Source organism: Zeus faber (assembly GCF_960531495.2).
Source record: "Zeus faber genome assembly, chromosome: 1".
NCBI lineage: Eukaryota > Metazoa > Chordata > Actinopteri > Zeiformes > Zeidae > Zeus > Zeus faber.
This window is the reverse complement of record NC_137193.1, coordinates 61628608-61648409: the sequence shown is the minus strand read 5'-3', so window position 1 is coordinate 61648409 and position 19802 is coordinate 61628608. Positions and strand designations below refer to the sequence as shown.

The 19802-nt window shown below is 41.3% G+C and overlaps 1 protein-coding gene across 6 annotated transcripts in view; it reads right to left on the bottom strand.

The window, feature by feature from the left end:
• Nucleotides 1–13773: 13773 nt before the first annotated feature.
• The window catches only part of LOC307231371 (voltage-dependent calcium channel gamma-6 subunit-like), an 11113-nt gene continuing 5084 nt past the window's right edge, over nucleotides 13774–19802 (bottom strand). For 5 of the 6 annotated variants that reach the window (XM_080002041.1, XM_080002043.1, XM_080002044.1 and 2 more), the window contains 4 exons: nucleotides 16833–16907; nucleotides 16018–16053; nucleotides 15480–15617; nucleotides 13774–14718 (listed from right to left, as the gene is read on the bottom strand). In XM_080002041.1, the coding sequence (XP_079858167.1) occupies nucleotides 14498–14718; nucleotides 15480–15617; nucleotides 16018–16053; nucleotides 16833–16907 (470 nt within the window). In that variant the 3' untranslated portion in view covers nucleotides 13774–14497. The remainder of the gene's footprint in view (nucleotides 14719–15479; nucleotides 15618–16017; nucleotides 16054–16832; nucleotides 16908–19802) is intronic. The other variant, XM_080002046.1, reaches the window with a different exon arrangement.

Sequence of the window (19802 nt, the reverse complement as noted above, 5' to 3'; positions counted from 1 at the left end):
AGCTGTAATTGATCCTCAAGGGCACATGACAATTTATTGAGACATTGACATTTTTTGTTGTGGTATACCCACCACTGTTGTTGGCTTTTGTTTCAATAAATTGTTTGAGATGAGGAAATCACCATTGCATGCTTCTACTTAAATGCCCTACTTTCATGATATAATATCACTGTAGCATGAACTTTTTACATTTTCCATAAATTTCGAAAGCCAAATATCCCTAATTTTTTGTGAGCAGTGTATGTATGGATGTATATATAATATATATACATACATTATGTACAGGTATTACATACAGATACATTATATCCTAACATTGCTGGATAATAAATTTGTAGAAAAGGCAGCAGGTATCATTCCCACATTGGCCTCCTTTACATAGAAGTTCTGTACGAAGTCTGTTACCACATAATGACTGTTACAGATCCACAACGTCACGCTCGTGTGAGAGGTGTCTAATATCACGTGAGACTAGGCAACAGAAGTCTCCCTGCCCCGCCCGAACGGACTGGGACAGAGCCCCTGTCCCCGGACGCAATAACATTAAACCCAAAGTAATTAAACCAGTATGATCATTTTCAAACAAAGTGCTGGTGCCAGACGCCACCACGTGGTCGCACAGCTCCCCTCACTGTAAAAGACACGTCTAGTGTCTGAGTGGCATTTTTAGGACTACAATTAAAGAATATAAAGACCTGTCTCCCCATTTCAGTTTCTCGTCTTTGTAGCCGAGCGCCACCATTCTGATCAGACTTGTCATCTTTCAGAATGTTATTTTTGATGTCCCTGAGGTGTCTGGAATGTTTGGGTTGAAGAGGGCACTGGGTTCCAAGACAGAGCCCATTGTATAGTGTAAGTACTAACATATGTTGCTTCTGATATGGTGCTCCCATTGTTACATGGAGAACGTCAACATTAGAGAGTCTATTTAGGGAAGGTAGGTAGAAGGGGCCCTTGGAGAAGAGAATGGGAAATGTTTAGATTTATGTCCGACAGGTGCTGAACTGTGACCTATGTAATGGAACCAGATGTGTGATGTTATCTCTGTACAAGTATAAAGGACAGTTTCTTGTTCCATTCGGGAGAGACTGCATTGACTCCCTTCTCTCCCAGACATCCATGGCAAGTCTGGTGTGATGCTGTTCTTCCTTGTAATCAACGTAATATTATAATCAAGGCAGCGTCAGCAGAGATTCCTTCTTCATCTGCACATCATCAAAAACAAAGAAACTACAAAATGGCGTCACAAACAGGATGTGTTGGGCCTCACCTGCCACTGCCGTCAACTTCAGCGAAGTTACCACTTTAAACACCTCTGGGTGAGTGTTCTCTCACAAATACAAGCGGCTGTGTAGTCTGTGAAGCGGTTGTGTTTTGTGCAGGTAGGATGCACTGACATGAGCAGATTGTGCGGAGATAAGAGATGATGTGTTGATGTGTGAAGTGAGTTTCAGTCTAAATTGGGGTTTATTAAGTTGTAAAAGACGTAATTAAGGGGAATAAGAGAATAATAAAAGAAGAAAAAGAGAAATAGAGAATAGAGAGAAGAGAAATAAGAAATAAGTTAAAAGAGAATTAAGTTGAAGTAAAAAGTGATAGTAGAATGGCAGAACTAGTAACAAAAAAGTAGCTAAATAACAATGCAAGATTAATGAAGACAGGGCCTGTATCTTCTTAACGGAAAGACATGTGTACATTAGCTGCTATGTGAAAGTTGGCCGTAAGAAAATATAGTATAGTCAAATCTGTGTAAGAAAAACAAAGAGGAAATAACACTGACCAGGGGAATTGTCTAAATATGAAATAATATGAAATAAGATGAAAGTGAAAAAAGAGTTAAAAGTTAAAGGCTTAAAAGAGGAAATAAGATGAAAAATAAAGTTTGAGAAAAGTGGGAAAAACAGGGCTGAACCAGCCTGAGAGAACCAGTGGACATTGAGCATGCATAATGAAAGAATCAGATTAAAAAGATAATTTGTTAAAAGCTTGGCCAAAGGGAAAATTTTGATGAAATTAGAAAAGTATAAATGAGTCAACGTTAAAATAGAAAGTTAAGCGCTGTTGAAGTCTTTGGAGGATCAGATGTTTTGCTGGACAGACATGTCTTTTTGTGTCTGTGTGTGTGTGTGTGTGTGTGTGTGCTTGTGTGTGTGTGTTTGCCGTGGCTAAAGATGTGTGAAGAGATCTGTAATGATCGTGTGTATGTGTAAATGATATAGAGAATATATGTGTTATTAAATAGCTATACATAGGTGGTGAGTTGTTTGAGTAATACATAAGGAGAGACATTTTTGCTTCTTTAGTGGTAAAACATATATGAGCCTTTTTTAAGGACGTTTATACATTTGATAAAACATATACAGTATGAGCCTTTTCTTAAGGACGTTTGTACATTTGATAAAAAAAATATGAGCCTGTTACAGGACGTTTATACATTTGATAAAAGATGAGCCTTCTGGGAGAAGGAGTAGAGAAACCAACAACAGTTTGCTTACACATGCATGTACACATTCAGAAAAAGAAAGAAAAACCTCCTGCTCTGATTTTTTAAGTTGGATTTGTGTGAGTGTTTGATTAGTGTGTGGGTTCTTTCTTTGTCTTTTTCATGCTTGTCGTGCGTGTGTGTGACTGTGCTTGCTATGAGTTTTGTCTGGTTGAAAGAACAGATGGTCTTGTTGAAATAGAAGGAGAAGCTGGTTTTGGCTGCCAGAGGATAGATTTTGTGTTTTGGCTGCTGAGTGAGAGAGAACAGCTCAGGATGTTGTGTGTGCTCTTTGAACCTAAGGGAGCTAAGACAGGATGATCACTCCCTGACGACCAGTCTATACTGGAAGTCTTTGTTGAATTTAAGTGGGAAATTAGTTAACTCCTCCTGACAAGAGGATCTGTGAATCTCTTAGTATGATAGAAGAAAAAATAAATAAAATAAAAATATTAATTAAATTTGATTAAATAGATAAATAGAATAAAATAATTAATTGAGGGTGATATCAGATTGATTAATATACTCTTTAGATTTAAATGCCTTGTATGAATAAAAGTAAATATTGCTTTATTTCAAATGCACGAGAAATAAGAAAGCTGATAATGCATGTCTCACTGAATTAAATTACAGTGTGTATAAGAATTTAGAGTGAGCCTAAGACACTGAACTCTTGTGCTGTTCTTTTTCTTTTTTCTTTCTTCCTCTCTTTTACTATGCTGAGTGAAAGCTGGGGGAAAGACAGAGAAGATGGAATGTGTCTAAATTGGATCATCCAAGGGGCAGATGACAAGACATCTGGCAGTTCTTCACAGACACTGGAGCTTGCGGATGACAGCCATAGGAATCCTGAATCCAGTTTGAACAAGGCCAGTGTGGTTTTATCCACAAACTCTTTCAATAGACACCTGCATTTACCTATATGTCTATACATTTAGTTAGAACCTACATAATTGATATATGTTTAGCTTGTTTTCACATATAGGCTTACAGTAGTTGTATTTCATATATTACATTTGCAATTATTTACTGGGAGACTTAAGGCATTTGCCTAATTAATTGAGTATTATTGATTTGATTGATCACTTGTGGTAAAACTGATTTGATTTACTGTTGAGTGCTGTGAATATTGGTTTCATTATCTGAGTATGGTTTAGCTTGATTGAGGCTGTTTTGAGACTGAACATTGATATAATTTTGATAATTTAAGATAAATGAGTCTGATCAGATGCATCAGATGATGAACAAGTGAATTTGCTTTCATAAGTGGGAAGCTATTGGTCTCATTTGGGGTTGGTAAATTCAATTGTTTTTGGTTGAGTGTGATTACTATCATCGGCTTAGAGCAGGAAGATGTCATCTTAGTAAGGTGTGTCACGGTAAATCCAGCCGAGAATTTGACAACTCCAGAGGATGGGGAGCCACATAATTGTGTTCAGGAAGTAGAGAAATATACAAAGCTCAGATCAGACTTGCAAGCTTTTGGACTGATGGGTCCTGCTATCGAATAGGAGATACATTGAGTGCTGGTTATGCAGTAGTCAAAGCCCAGGGGTTGAGAAAGCAGAAGTAATACCACAACCTGCTTCTGCACAGCTTGCTGAGCTTATGGGCCTGACTGAAGCTTGTCTATTGGCCGAAGGTAAGTGAGTGACAATATATACAGATTCTGCATATGCAAATAATGTGTGTCATTTATTTGGATCAGTGTGGAAAAATCGAGGATTTAAGAAAACCGATGGTTCTCCAATACAGCATCATGCTCAGATAATGATATTGATGTATGCAATGATGAAACCAAAGGAAATAGCTGTAGCTAAGTGTGCGGCACACAAAATGGACACGTCAAGGGTTACACAATGTAACAAAGCGGCTGATGAGGCTGCAAGAGCAGTTACAGGAGCAAACAAAGGAGGCAAGGTTCTTCTTGTCACCCATGAAGTGGACTTGGAAGATGATTCAGGAAGCACATGGGTTAGCCTATGTTGCAAGGGGGGAAGTAAGGAGAAAAATCACGAAAGAGTATGGTTTTTGGGCACCGTACTTGCTTGAGCAAACTGATTATGTCATAGGCAGATGAACAATCTGTCTTAAAAACAATGTTCGGAGGGGTGTGATGGGTCCACCCGGTCACAGTCCAACTCGGACAGGTCCTATGCGTGAGTTGGTTGTGGATTTTGTTGACATGTAAGACCAGTAGGAGGTAAAAGATACATGTTAGTCGTCGTGGATAGATTTTCACGGTGGCCTGAGGCATGTCCAACCAAGCATAAAGATGCTCAGTCAGTTGCCAAGTTTTTGTGAGGTCATAAGCAGGTGGGGACTTCCAGATCGCATATCCTCAGATAATGGGAAAGAGTTCATGGATAGAACAGTAAAATTAATTCTGCAAAAATTGGCAATTAAACAATGTCTAGGAGCTGTTTATCATCCGCAAAGCCAAGGTGTTTGTAAAAAAATGAATGGTGTGCTGAAAAATCGTATTGTTAAAATCTGTCAGCACACAGGTCTGAATTGGATAGAGGCGCTTCCGTTGGCATTAATGGTGTTGTTCAAGTGGGCTCCGTGATTTGCGTATGACCCCCCATGAGTTGGCTACGTGTAGACGGATGCCAACACCTTGTTTGCGCACAAGTGGAAAGGGTGCAAGTTTAGCCCATTTAGAAGATGAAATGCGAGTGTATGTTAACTATATGGCTGCACTGCATAAGAGAATACACACATATATCTCTGACAGCCAAAAACAAGAGGAGGTGCTAGAGAGACTTGATGAGCAAAAGAGGAACGCGGTGCAACCTGGAGACAAGGTATTCGTGAAGGTGTTTAGGAGGAAGTGGTTTAACAAACGCTGCGAAGGACCATTTGAAATTGTTCGCAGTACGGGAACTGCGGTTCAGTTTAAAGGTTCTCCTACATGGTACCATTTATCACACTGTGTTAGAGTGCCAAAAGTAGAGGTGCCACGATCACAGAGCAGAGATGTTGAAAGCTCAAGAGAGCCAACAGAAGCTGCAGACACAATGGAGGACCTCCAAGGTCATGATCCAGAAGAAGGAATTGACGATGATGTGGGTGTACATGATAATGTTGAGCACACTTTTGATGATCCCAGGGATGAATTGTCAGTCCCTGAGCAAGAAAGACACTTTGGTGACATTGATTTACAACATGTCCCAGAAACAACAGAGTCTAACTACAGAAAGTATAAGTCATCAAAGACTCCAGAGGGCTGTGATCCCTCTCCAGGAAAATACGCAGACCCAGTTAGACCAAGGAGTCCAAGGTCAAACTGAAAAAGGGTTAGACCAAAGCGATACGAGTACTAGGGTTGAAGTGACTTTGGGAAAGTCAGTTCAGCTACCATGTCAGTGTACAAAAGAAAATGATTAAAAAAGGGAATTCCGAGTCCAGTGGGAAGACAAGCATGGCAAGGTAACTGACTTGTCAGTAACATCATCACTAGAGAAGTATGTGCTGCTAAATGATCGAAGAAGGCTGAAGATTGAGGAGGACTGTAGTCTTTATCTACGTAGATCCCAGACTGAAGATCAAGGAGACGACAATTGTTCTTATTATGATCCAAATTGAGTGAATGTGAGAGAGGATGGAGTGCAAACAGGGCCAGACTACGAATACAAAATTGTGACTCTTGTGATAATAAATGAAAGTAAAATTGTAGAGCCCACGGTTGTTAAAGAAGTAGGAAAATTGACAACTGAAGTATCAACTCTTCCACAAACTGAAAAAATAAAGCAGACATCCACCTCTTTAATTCTGAAAGTCACTAATGTTGCAGATGTATTGCATTTACAGTAACTACTGCTGCGCCTTAGAAGATTTCTACAACTCCAATTTCTGCAAATACTGTGGTTACAACTAAATTAGGAAATGCAGCTTACCTTTCATATAAAAGTAGTAAATGGAATACTGATGGAAATATTTCCCCTAAATGGAAAAATGCGCATGGTGAAGACATAGTGCTAACAGGACCTGATGTTAGCAGCGTGCCTCGCGATCAACGAAAATATATGTTGTATAATGACAGGAGATGGGTTAAAGTTCAAGATGACTATTTGCTTGTCGTAAATAATGTCCTATGGGAAGATCAAGGAGAATATACATGCACATATTTGGATCCAAAGTTTAAATATATCCCAAGGTAAAATTATTGGGAAGCGGTATACAGAACTCATAAGATAATGCTTGAAGTAAAAGGTCTGGTTACTAAAGAAATAAGTACGATTGCTCAAGAAGTTCAAAAGCAACTAGTCACTCCAAGGAAACTGTTGGACCGATGACATCTATTACCTTAGCTTGGGGAATAACTAGTAATATTAACGTATTATCGTCAGTTATTACTCTAGCTACAACATTGGCAGAAAAGGATATTATAACAACGATGATGACAACTTCTACTTCTGTAACTCCTTGTAATGATACAAGTGAGGTTGTGAGGATGAGATCCACTACCAATAAAACAATGACGACCTTTTTCAGTGTCTACAAAGTCTGTAGATAAGATGCTGACAACTATCACTACATCCCCATCATTTAAGAAGTTGGTAAATATAACTCAGAAGCCTATGGTGAAGTTGGAAATTAATTTGAATAATAGCAAGGAGAGCTCTGTAATTAGAGAGCCAATTGCTGAGGAGATTTATAGGGATTCAGGTCTGGAGAAAGTGCAGGCCACTCCATTTGAGGTACCCAGTCTCCAGCAGCCGTTCCCTAATGATGCGACCTCGATGAGCTGGAGCATGGTCGTCCATGAAGATGGATTTTGGCCTGTGTTGTTCATGCAGGGGCACAATGACTGGATTAATGATGCTATTCGGGTAGTATGGGCTTGTCACTGTACCATTCACAAAGTGTAGGGCAGTTCTGTATTGACTAGACACACCTGCCCACACTGTAACACCACCACCACCAAAGGCTCGTCTGGTGACAACAGTGGCTGATGCATAGCGCTCTCCTTGATGTCTCCAACATCGTTGGCGGCCATCATTTCTGCTCAACGTGAATCGACTATTATCAGAGAACAGGACTGAGGCCCACTGGTGCCTCGTCCAGCCTAATGCTATCTGGCCCATGCAAGACGATGATGCCTGTGCCTAGTGGTGTGGGCAGGTAACCTTGCAGGTCGTCTAGCACACAGACCACGCTGATGTAAACGGTTTCGAATGGTCTGACGTGACACTTGGGTGCCTCTCACCTCCCTTAAATGTGTCTGGAGTTGAGTGGCATTCATCATCCGGTTCTGCAGGGCACTGTTCACAATGAAGCGCTCATCAGTGTGGGATGTGGCCAAAGGACGTCTACTTCTATGCCTTTCTGTGACTCCTCCAGTCTCTCTGTTGCAACCTGCTGATGTCACTCTGTGACACTCTACGCTCAGTGGCCACTTCCCTCTGAGAACATCCTGTTTGAAGCCTCACAATGCTGAGGTACTGTTGATCAATTGTTAGGTGTCGTCTTGGTCCCATGAGGTCAACAGCATGATGAAGAGGACTGTTTAAATACCAATTCTAATTGAACCAGGAAATGTATTGGTCGATTCATGGATCAAACACCTGTTGTGAATTTTGCTGTTCAGCTCCTTGTTAGAGAACAGCAAGTTGTGCAAAAAGTACTGAAACATTGAACAGTTGGACATGTGCATTCAAAAGTTTAAAGAAGGTCAAATTAAGTTCACCTGTAAAGGTTATAGTGCATTTTAGGTTCATCCTGAAATTTCACCCGAAAGCCAAATATCCCTAACTTTTTGTGAGTAGTGTATATTATATGCATGTATGCGTATGTGTGTGTATATATATATATATATATATATATATATATATATATATATATATATATATATATATATATACCCTGCGAGATTTGGCATTTTGTTTTGCGCTGCGATTTGGTAGAATTTAGGATGTTTCTGTTTAAATTTGCAGAACTGTAGTGTTTTGCTGTGGTTGTCTGGAGGTCTGATGCAGCTCTGTCTGCTGTGCTTTGTCACTCCTCTTTCGGAGCCATATTGGTTTTTCGTCACGTCCAGTGTCGACGGCCAAACTGTGCTCACAGCGTCCTGACGTGGTTGAGGTGCTTCTGTCGCCATGGTTACGCTGTGCTGGCTTTTTAGGGCAAGATAGTGGGGTGGGGGGGTGGGGTGTTTGTGTGTGTGTGTGTGTGTGTGTGTGTGTGTGTGTGTGTGTGTGTGTGTGTGCGTGCGTGCATGCCTGCCAATGGGTGTTTTAGTTTAGTTTGTTTGGGTTAAAATTAAAATCTCTCTCTCTTTCTCTGAGTCTCTATCTCACTTTCTCAATTAAATTCAAAAAGCTTTATTGGCATGGGGGGAAAAGTATGATTACATTGCCAAGGCAATTGGAAAACAAAAAAAGGAAAATATCCAAACTTTAAACAGAAAAAAATTATGTTGCAAAATATATAAAATATACAAATGAGAAACTTAAATTTTTTTATTTATTTATTTATTTACACATTTAGTTTTTTAACAGCGTTGCTGTTAAAAAATAAATAATAATGAAAAAAATTTTTTATATATATATATATATATATATATATATATATATATATATATATATATATATATGTTACACACACACACACACCGACACACACACACACACACACAATCACACAGATAAGTATAGATAAAGTACAATTTAAACAGATTTCACATTGCTGTTAAAAAAATATGTATACAGATAACCTTGGAATTGAATCTTTGAAGACAACATTTTTTAAGTTTGCAGTTAAAAATGTATCTCTCTCTCTCTCTCTCTCTGGGTGGCAAAATGATTAGACGGCTATATATACAGTTTTCTGAGAGTCAGGTGTCTAAAGTCAGCAACTCATGTTACGTGTGTGTGTGTGTGTGTGTGCATGTGTGTGTGTGTGTGTGTGTGCGTGTGTGTGTGTGTGTGTGTGTTTTGGCCTTCAGTGGGGTAAGAGTCTCCGTTGTCCACTCACCATGTGAACTGTGTGCTACAGGACACTCGGACAACATTTTGGGTGCTAGGTTTCAGAAACGCTCCACCCCCCTGGGACACAGAGCCCCGTTAAACAAACACCACATGTTATTTACTTTGCTGGCCAAGTACATTTTCAATAAACCCGAAATCCATCCTTGTGCATTTAATCCACCCAGGGAGCAGTAACAAGCTGCTGCCAGGGGAACGACTCTTCGGAGGCCAGTGCCTTGCTCAAGGCCAACGGCAGAAATGTTTCTTCTGTTTGCGAGAATAAAGTAAAAAATATAATAGTATACTTATATAATATTTAAGAGATTTTCTGAGAAAAGTTAAATAAAGTGAGAACATAGTTAAAGTCTGTGTAAAGTCATTTTAGTGATTTGTTTATAAACACATTGTACCTGTTTGAACGTCATTGCTGAAAACATACAAAAAGACTAAATGATGTTGTATTGAACTGTGGAGTTGGACCGTTAAACTGTTTCTCACCATTTTTGCTCTCCATATTTTTTGGACGGACCTAAATTAGAGATTCAAGAGTCAAGAAGATCAAGATTTTTTTATTTGTCACATACATATACATATACATACTTTCATACATATATGCAGTGAAATGTAATGATGTTAAACATTGCCGCTTGGCATAGCCTCTACATGAACACTACATAAACACCAGGTCGGATTCTGAGCATCGGTGGTAAAATAAACAAAGGTACCAGCCCGGAACTCCGCTCTACAGTGCCTTTTGAAACCTCATTTTATACACTTGCCGATTATTTTTAATCATTCAACACATTTTTCTGTTGGGTGACAAACTCAGAGGACATATTTATATTTGCTTTACAGGGACTTTAAATAAAGTAAAAATAAGTGAAGGCCATGTGAAGTAAAAAAAAATACTAAAAGATGAAAAATATACATTTGAAAATGTTGGTAAAATTAAAGTAATAAATTAAAGGCAAAAAAATATTAACTCCGAAAATAATGAAAAGTAAGAAAATAAATAAAAGTACTTAAAGAAAAAGTAAAAAACATAGAAAAAATGTTTGAACTATAAAACACAGTAAAAATAAAGTGAAGTTCAAAGTGGGTGACGTGTGCTCAGAATGGCCACACCCTCCTCTGTGACCCAGTGCCTCTGTAAATCCAGAAACTTCACATAGAGATGATTAATGTTTCAACTGCTGACGACATCCGACCTTTCGGTGTAGTGCTTCTTTAGAGCTTGACGAGACCTCGAGTGGCAATGGAGAGGTGTGAGTGTGCGTGTAGGAGGGCTGTATGGACGTATGTGTTTCATGTCTGTGTATAGTGTGTTTGTGTTAATGTTCTTGCATTGTGACGAGTGAAAAGGGTCAAAACACTGACTACACTTCTAAAGGAGGGTCAGTGCAGAGACGCTTATGTTGAGCGTGTGTGTGTTAAAATGTCCATACATTTCTCATGACAATTCTTCAACACACATGTTGCTAGACAAGTTAACACGTATCCACGTTCACTGTCAGTACCTTCGACCCTTTTCACTTGTCGTACGCATATCGCCTGAGCTGATCTTGCAAATATTTATGGAGCATGGCACTCTACAGCTCAAACAAGGTGCTGAGTGATTGTGCACACACACACACACACACACACACACACACACCTGTGTGTTGACTTAGTTAGTGTGTGTGTGTGTGTGTGTGTGTGTGTGTGTGTGTGTGTGTGTGTGTGTGTGTGTGAGTGTGCGAGTGTGTACATTCATGTCATCTCCCTCATATGTAGATGTGTGTGTGATTGTTTGAGGGACTGAGTTTCTGTATGTACACATGTATACAGTACCAGTGTATTTCAGTGTGTGTCCTGAGGCTATGTACATAAGAATCAGTTTGTGTATGTATGTATGTATGTATGTATGTATGTATTTGTTTGTTTGTGTGGGATTAAGTATGTCTATATCTGCTGACACATATCATGTCTTGGAGGTATATCTTTTCAATATTATTTGAAATGTGTATGTATGTGTGTGTGTGTGTGTGTGTGTGTGTGTGTGTGTGTGTGTCTCTAAGACGGATTATCTTTATGGTCACATACATGCGGCTGAATTTCGGTATGCATCTGTATTTATGGATATGAGCACATGAGTGTGTGTGTGTGTGTGTGTGTGTGTGTGTGTGTGTGTGTGTGTGTGTGTGTGTGTGTGTGTGTGTGTGTGTGTGTGTGTGTGAGTGTGTGTGTGTGTGTGTGTGTGTGTGTGTGTGTGTGTGTGTGTGTGTGTGTGTGTGTGTGCCCATGCAGCTTGTCTTCAGGTTTTGTTTCTCCTTCCATGTCAGTCCTATTGGACACACTCTAAATTTAGCCTCGAGTATGAGCCACGTTATGAGCTGGAAACTACTGACTGGATGAAAACCACCATCTATAAGCATCTGTACTGGTCTGGACCAAGTTGAAGGGATTTAAACTGGCAGCCAATGGTCACTGCTTCAGAAAAACTCCTACTGAATGACAAAACTTCATTTAGTAGACACTCTTGTCCAAAGCGACTTACAAATATTCTTTACACCAGTGGATGATGATAGTGTCTTGCTCAAGGACACTTCAGCATGCTACTGGGTAGAGCCGGCGATCGAACTGGCAACCTTCCCATTACCCAACGACCCGTTCTGTCTCCTGAGCCACTGCCCTACTGCTGAATGGAAGTCAATGGAAAAAATAAGAAACTTATCATTAATTTCCCTCAGATGTGATTTTAAACATGATTGTCCCGTAAAGATGACATTAAGACTTAAAGCGGGGTATATTTTAAGAAGTTGTTACACTCCCACATCAGTGTCCAAAAACCCTGATTTGGAACACACACATTTGGAATTTCTGCATCCATTTCCTAACAAGGTGGCAGCGAGGGTGAACCCAAACTCGAGGCGTCAAAACATCTCAACCTCGACGAGGTACGTCGCAGATGCATTGTACAGTGTGCTCTAGTGTGATGAAGTAGCAAGCAGAGGGACAAATCAAACATACACCCAGAGTCGCTCAGCAAAAACCTTTCCTTGATAAATGGTTAAAATCAACGTCTCAAGCTTCCAGTTTCCTCCAAATGCCTCATTTTTTTGGTGAACAAAGTCGGTGAGGACCTCAGAGCAAGCAACTTAAAGACAGAGGTTCTCTACACCACTGTGGTGGATGGGGTGGCTTGAGCGGCCACACTTGACGCTCGTTGATTGGGCTAAGGAGCGTCAGGTTTAAAACCCCCATCCCCACACACACTAAGGAGCCCTGTCATGATGTGTTCTATCTGCTCCTGGCTAATTCCACCTAGCCTAAAATAATAAAATGCATGCAGCTTTACGAATGCTGCAATGCTGACACTACGAATACTGCATACTGCAGGCTTCACCTTCATAGCGGTCCAACTCCCCTGATAAGAACTCAGGTTAAAAAAGAAAATTAAGAGGACAATAAAGACGATTCACAATTAACATCATTCTACTCTGTCACCAATCAAATGCAATGTATGTATTTGTTCAATTAAATGTTTGCACCTTTGAAATGCCCATCAATATGGGATGAATGTTTGACTAAACTCACGATGGAGGTAATAGAATGTGTGATATCTCTGAAATGGAACTGCGCTAAATTATTCAAAATATATTTAAAATGACCTCCCCAGAGACATCCGGGCGGAGTGGCCGAATGTGTAAAGTGCCACTAAGGATGAGAATATCAGACACTTAGAGAGAGACAAAGGGTGCCTGCGGAAGGGCAACGTTAAATATTTATGTTTTAATAATAAAATAAAGTAATTTGTGCACGGCCATCTGAATTCAAAATGGACCAGAGACTAAATAATTCTGTTCGGCCTCAGACAAGCACTTAATTCTAGTATAAATCATCCCACAAACGAAGGTCAAAACATGCCACTGTCCTACATACATATTAACCTATTACCGTAGTTACTCAGTTGCTTCAGTAACTCAATTATGGTTTTTACTGTGTGTGACTCACTGTGCCTCTGGGTCATTTTACTGGTTAAATAAATAAAGGATAATCAAAAAACCCACTAAGTAAGCTGTCTTCAAATAGCAATTTCTTTATATCACAATATTGTCTCCATGATATAGTCTATTTAATTTTATCAATGTGATGTGACGGAAACACAATTCATCGCCACTGGGTGACAGCCGTTTTGACACTGGGTGTCAAAACGCCTGCACATAACAACCAATAAACTAGTGCCATCGATATTGCTTCCAAAATAAAACGACATCTCTTGAAATTTAACAAAAAATCAAAACATTTTACTTTATTATACAATTTTTATTATTAGCTGTTCATATTTCTACACATTTTATAACAAAACAATAAGGTTTTCAGATGAGTTAACAGTAAATTGACTCCAAGCCCTGCATTATATTTAAGACCGCAGGGCTTTGCTTCCCAAACTCTTCTTAGCACCAAGATCACCACCATTATCACTTATCGACAGAATGCGTCCTGAAGTTCATAGTTGATTGAGGGAGCTCATGTTTACCTGTTTTGGTAGTAAATAGATAAATAAATCCAGGCCTAATTCTAGTTGAGCACTGAAAAAGGTCATCGGTACTCTGAAAACGAGTCATGGGAACAACTTTTTAAAGCATGCTTCAACCTGGTCTACAAGAGCATTGTTCGGTTTTTCTCGTGGAACTATGGGTTTCTTGGGGCAGAATACAGAAACGAGTTAGTCGATCACTAAAATAGATATAATTAAACTGAGTTTAGCTTGATTAAGGTAAAACAGAAATTCGCTAAGCTCCAAATAACCCGACTAATCAAGATTTTTTTTTAAAAGTGTAAAGGACAATGTTTGACCAGCATACAATGATAATCTGGGACTTCAAACGGTCAAGATAGCCTTCAACATCATCCCAAATGATAATAGCAAAACAAAGTTATAGTATTATTGTTATGGCTAAATATGTAATCAAAATTAGGACAAAGGGGGGATCTCTTTGCGAAGAAGCTTTTGGGAATCCTTGAAACAGAAAGAGAGAGATAAAGTGCAGTAAGACGGTCACTAGCTGGCGCTGCTCCGGTGAGGGAGGCACCGCTGCCAGGGGCTGTAGGGCAGTGACAGGAGTATGAAGAGGGCGCCGCCCACGACGAGTACGGCCCCCGCACAGCCCACGCAGGACACGGACCAGGACAGCTCGTGGTGCAGCGGGACGGTGTGGTCGCTGGCCAGGAGGGCCAGGACCGACTGGTGGAACACCATGAGCGATAACAGGACCAGGACACCTGAGAGGGAGAGAGGCAGAGGGTCATCATTCCACAAAAACATTCCAGCTTCTCGGCGTGACCAAAGCCTTTTTTTTTTTTCTCTCGACAGCCTTTTATTCATTCCGATTGGATGTGTCCCCTTTCCGATTCAACTTTTTTTCGGAAAAGCTCACAACCGGGACAAAGAAAGTCTGTCTGTTTGCCACAACCACGACAACAAAGACGTAGAGAGACAATGTAGTTTGAGTGAATTTACAGAGCTATTGGACCATCACAAATAGGTGACATGGAGGCAATATGCGTGAGCCATTTCTTTTCATGCTGGGGGCAGAGCCTTTTCTACTCAGTAAAACACCTACCCTGCGTGCAAAATGGGGTACTACACACTACACATCCCTACTAATGTTCGGCGTACTTTAGTGTGTGAGTTAAAAGAACGATGGCTTCACGGACATACAGTACACCGTCATATAACCGCTCCACTTCCTGTCCTTGAGGGTTGATGATGACGTTGCTTAGAAACCTTTACGGCTTCTCGCCCTCACAATGCATTGTGGGATATGCTTGCCGGCATAGTGTGCAGTATCTGTATATGACGATATTTCACTGTATGTCATATTTCATTCTGGTACTTTTCACATACTATCTGGGCATTCTACACTACTAACTAAGTTAGAGCACTAAATAGTATGACAGTATGTCATTTTGGTGGCAACACTGGTGTGGGCACGTCAACCCATAGACTCAGCAACACGATGCTGAGTCACCGGCTCTCGTACCTGACAGTATGAAGCAAAAGGACGCCGGCTTGAGGAAGAACACAATCTCCTTACTGAGAGCCATGGTGATGCAAATTGCGCCCATCACCATCAGGAACAAACTGAACAGGGCCAACATGGCTGCAGCAACATTGAGATCTGCAAAGAGAAGGATCGTGAAGCGATTTTAAATGGAAGACCAGTGTGGCATCTCCAGTACTGACTATCTATAGATACGGCTGTAGAAAAAAAAACAGAAAGTAGAGGTAGATCAGAAACCAGATTTCACTTCATTCGCCAGTTCAGGGGATAGACGTTTGTCTGTGACGTCATCATGGATTCCCTCATCAGTTCCATCGGTTAATCGTCATTATATCAAGTCCTTCAAAATGTTGACAAATAACTTTCTTTTTTTTGTCGTCGTTTTTTTGCATCAGCGTCACATTTTGATGAGAAAGCGGGGTGTTACTGCAGAGCGGGCAGCAAACAGAGGCGCTACAAAGAGACACCAGAGCCACTTGGAGTCGCAGGTGGGCGAAATACATTTAAAATAGCTCACGCAGCAACAGCCATCCTGAGGGGCGAGGGGGACGGTCTGAGAGAGAGAGACGGGGAGAGAAGGAGAGAGAGACGGGAGCAGTAGCAGTAGTTCCGTTCAAATGTTTTATGATATAATCTAGGATCCAGATAATGAAAGTGTGCGTATATTTTTCATCTCCTGATTAGAATAACGTGGTCCAGCTCTTACTGTACCATGGAGGTGAAACTCACAAGTACGCTGATCTGTACCAAAATGCTGAGCCGCGTGAACCCTAGTTTCTGTTTGTAATGGTGGCTGTGATTTCTGGGAGAGCTGTTTCCAGAGTGCCACATGCACCACAAGGACATTATACAAGGAGCGAGGCGAAGACATGAGGAGAGAAAGGCTGTTTGGTGTGGGTGGACTGTGGAGGACAGAGGATAAGGACGAGAGGGTGGGGGGTGGGGGTGCAGCAGAGGTGATGGAGAACGATGACAAAGAGACGTGAAAGACCAGAGATCTGGCTCCGTTCCATTTACTATACAGGTGGTTTTGTGTGTATAACTTGTCACTAGTTCTCGGTGTTCATGTTCCTCTCCAAAAGAGAGTTTTTTGGGGAGAAAACGAGTTGGGAACAAACGCAGACGTGCATTTCCGCACTATCTCTGAATTTTCTGAAAGTCTAACCCAATCACGGTTCACCACACAAATAGGAACAGGAATTGATTCATCAATTTATCGCGTCTGTTTTGCATATTCACGGGATGGTGCATTGAGACTGGATAGATGGATTATGGATGGACAGAGGGGTGAAGGTGGGGGGACGCAGGGACGAGGGGGGTGCGCAGACTCACTCTTTTGAGTCGTCTTCTGGAACATGACGGCGTTCTCCCCGGTGGTGAAAAACTTGAAGTAGGTGCAGTTTGATTCTGGAGGAGGGAGAGACAAAGAGAGAGAAATTGAGAGAAGGAGAGGGTGAGGAAGACAGAGAAAATTATGGTGGCATGCGGAGAAAAAGTACGTAGATCGATGGATGGATGGATAGAGGGGGACATAAAGGGATGGATGGATTGAAAAAGAGAGATGGTGAGAGGCAGGAAAACAGTTTTTAATCAGAAGGCGTTAAATGTTGACGGCTAATTTGCTTAAGCTACCAACAGTCTTGATGAAAATCTTATTTAAATTCACAGAGCTAATACTCCTCTCTTTCTCTCCCTCTCCCTCCCTCTCTTCCCACTCCTGTATCCTCTGCTTTCAATTATCGTCCCTCCAACGTAATCAGCCATGAACATCAGTGAAAACCTCAAGGTGACAATCGAACACACTCCAGCGCAATTAGTCCTCCACCGTCCTGACGATGTGTTATAGTAATTAGAGTTGAGCTATCAGACGCGAAGTGACACGTTTGTCCCTTTGCAGGCACACACACTCACACACACACACACACCAAACGTCACTCTATCAATCGCACGTATTTAGTCGAGCACCGCCCACCTATGCAGCTACTTGACAACATGTGCACACAAACACATTCACACGCACTCAGAAGGCACGCCAACACACACACACACACAGACACAGACACACACACACATACACACACACACACACACACACACACACACACACACACACACAGCCATCACTTCTCATAAGTGTGATCAAAGTCTCATTTGTACGGTGTTAGTTCACAGTTTGCTGAGCTGCAGTCTAACACACACTGCATCCATGCTGTTCCTGTTCCTGTAAGGTGGAGATCTCAGCAAACGTGCAGACAGCCAGTCAGTCAAAAATAAAACAATAAGTAGGCTCGCTGCGCACTCATACGGAGAAAACGGTCCTCGATTAGTAATTCAGTCAGTCAGTCAGTCGGTTTGCGCATTCAGCCCGCAAGCAAACTGTTCCCTTCGCGGTCGATCAACCAGGCTTACTTATTACTTACTAATTACTTCAAAACATGACCTGTGTCTTTCTACTGGGCATCACAACACTCAAAGACATGGAGGCAGTATACAGTAGAAGAGGCCTGCTCCTCTTTTGGATGACGAGGAATGAGGGCGTTCAATCACAACAATCTGAAACCTGGACACCAAGGACCTTTCACCATAAGGCGTGTGAAAGTGTGCTGATCCACCCTTGTCTATGAGTTTGAAACATGGACACTTTACAGGCGACACATGGAGACCTTTTAGGTGAAATGCCTTCAGCACACCCTGAAAGTGACCGTGCATGACCGTGCCCCACAGAACACTTGCAAGAGCTTTGAGGACGTCATCACACAACATCAACTCAGGTGGCTTGGCCACATCATTCGGATGCAAGATGAGGGCCAACAGTAGCAAGAAGAATCCCATATGGCCAACTACACCTTGGCTCTCTCCCCATAGGTGGGCTCAAAATATGTATGACCAGCTGAAGACCTCTGTGCCAGACTTAGACTGGAGGTGTGAACCGCTCCATCTGGCGTAAGCAATGCAACAAAGGAGTCCATTTAGCTGAGGGAAGTGACTAAACATTGACCGTAGAAGCGAAACCAACGGATCAGTTCTTTATTTGCCTGGTCTGTAAAACACAGAGGGCATCCTGCATCAAATGATTCAGTCTTCAAAAAATCAGTTGTGGAAGTTATCATCTAGGGTAGCCCTGAGAGCTCAACGCATTGCAACTTAAGGAAACACAAGCAAATTACGAAAAGTACAACTGCATTAACAGAAAACACAAACGTATTGACAGAAAACACAACTGCAAACCCACATTATGGAAGTGAGCCACACTGGATGCACTGATTTATCTGCAATTAAATATATGAAACTAAAATATTTCTTGTCTAATTATCCTCCATCTGCTTCCTCCATGGAATTAATAAATCAAAAAAACAACTTTTATATCAATCCACAGTTTTTATTTTCTAGCCATATCAGTGCGATGTTCCAGAGAAAACAGCTTCTACTGGCTCCATTATAGTGTGGTGAAGTTTGAAGCAGTCAAATCTTTTAGGTTAACGAACTGAACTGAATCACTTCCTGAAATGATCTGTACATCTGTCAGTTCAGTTGAGCTCCCAGTCAGTTGCGAGCAAACGTGATTCAGAATCACAGAAAAAAGAAACAAATCACTGATTCAATGATTCACTGCCTCAGTGAATCAGTGATTTGTTCGCAGGTGAATCCCCTTTTTCGGCCAAAAGATTTGAATTGTTTGCAAACTTCACCACGCTATCACAGAGCTGGTTGAAGCTGTTTTCTCTGGAACATTGCACTAGAAGTGGCACGGTGGCGCAGTGCATTGCACTGCTGCCTCACAGCAAGAAGGTCCTGGGTTCGATTCCCGCCTGGGGCGCTGTTGGCTCCGGTGGGTTATCTCCCAAATAGGAGCCTTTCTGTGTGGAGTTTGCATGTTCTCCCCGTGCTCACATGGGGTTTCCTCCACCTCACGTCAGTAAGGACCCCCCTCAAAAACATGCACCCATCATCGTCTGACCAGCGATGGACACTTATCACCTGGTCCCCGGGCGCGTCCACGTATGCTGCCCACTGCTCCTGGCTGTGCCCCCGGAGGAAGGACAAGCCAGGATGGGTCAAAAGCAGAGAATCCATTTCACTGGCCACCATCGTGTGTGTGATAAATAAAGACTTCTTCTTTCTAGAATGGTTAAAATAAAAACTGGGGATTGATATAAAAGTTGTTTTTTTACGATTTATCAATGTTGTAATTTCTGTTAATGCGGTTGTTTCCTGTTAATGTGGTTGGGTTTTCTGTAAATTTGGTTGTGTTTTCTGTAAATGTGGATGTGTTTCCTGTTAATGCAGTTGTGTTTCCTGTTA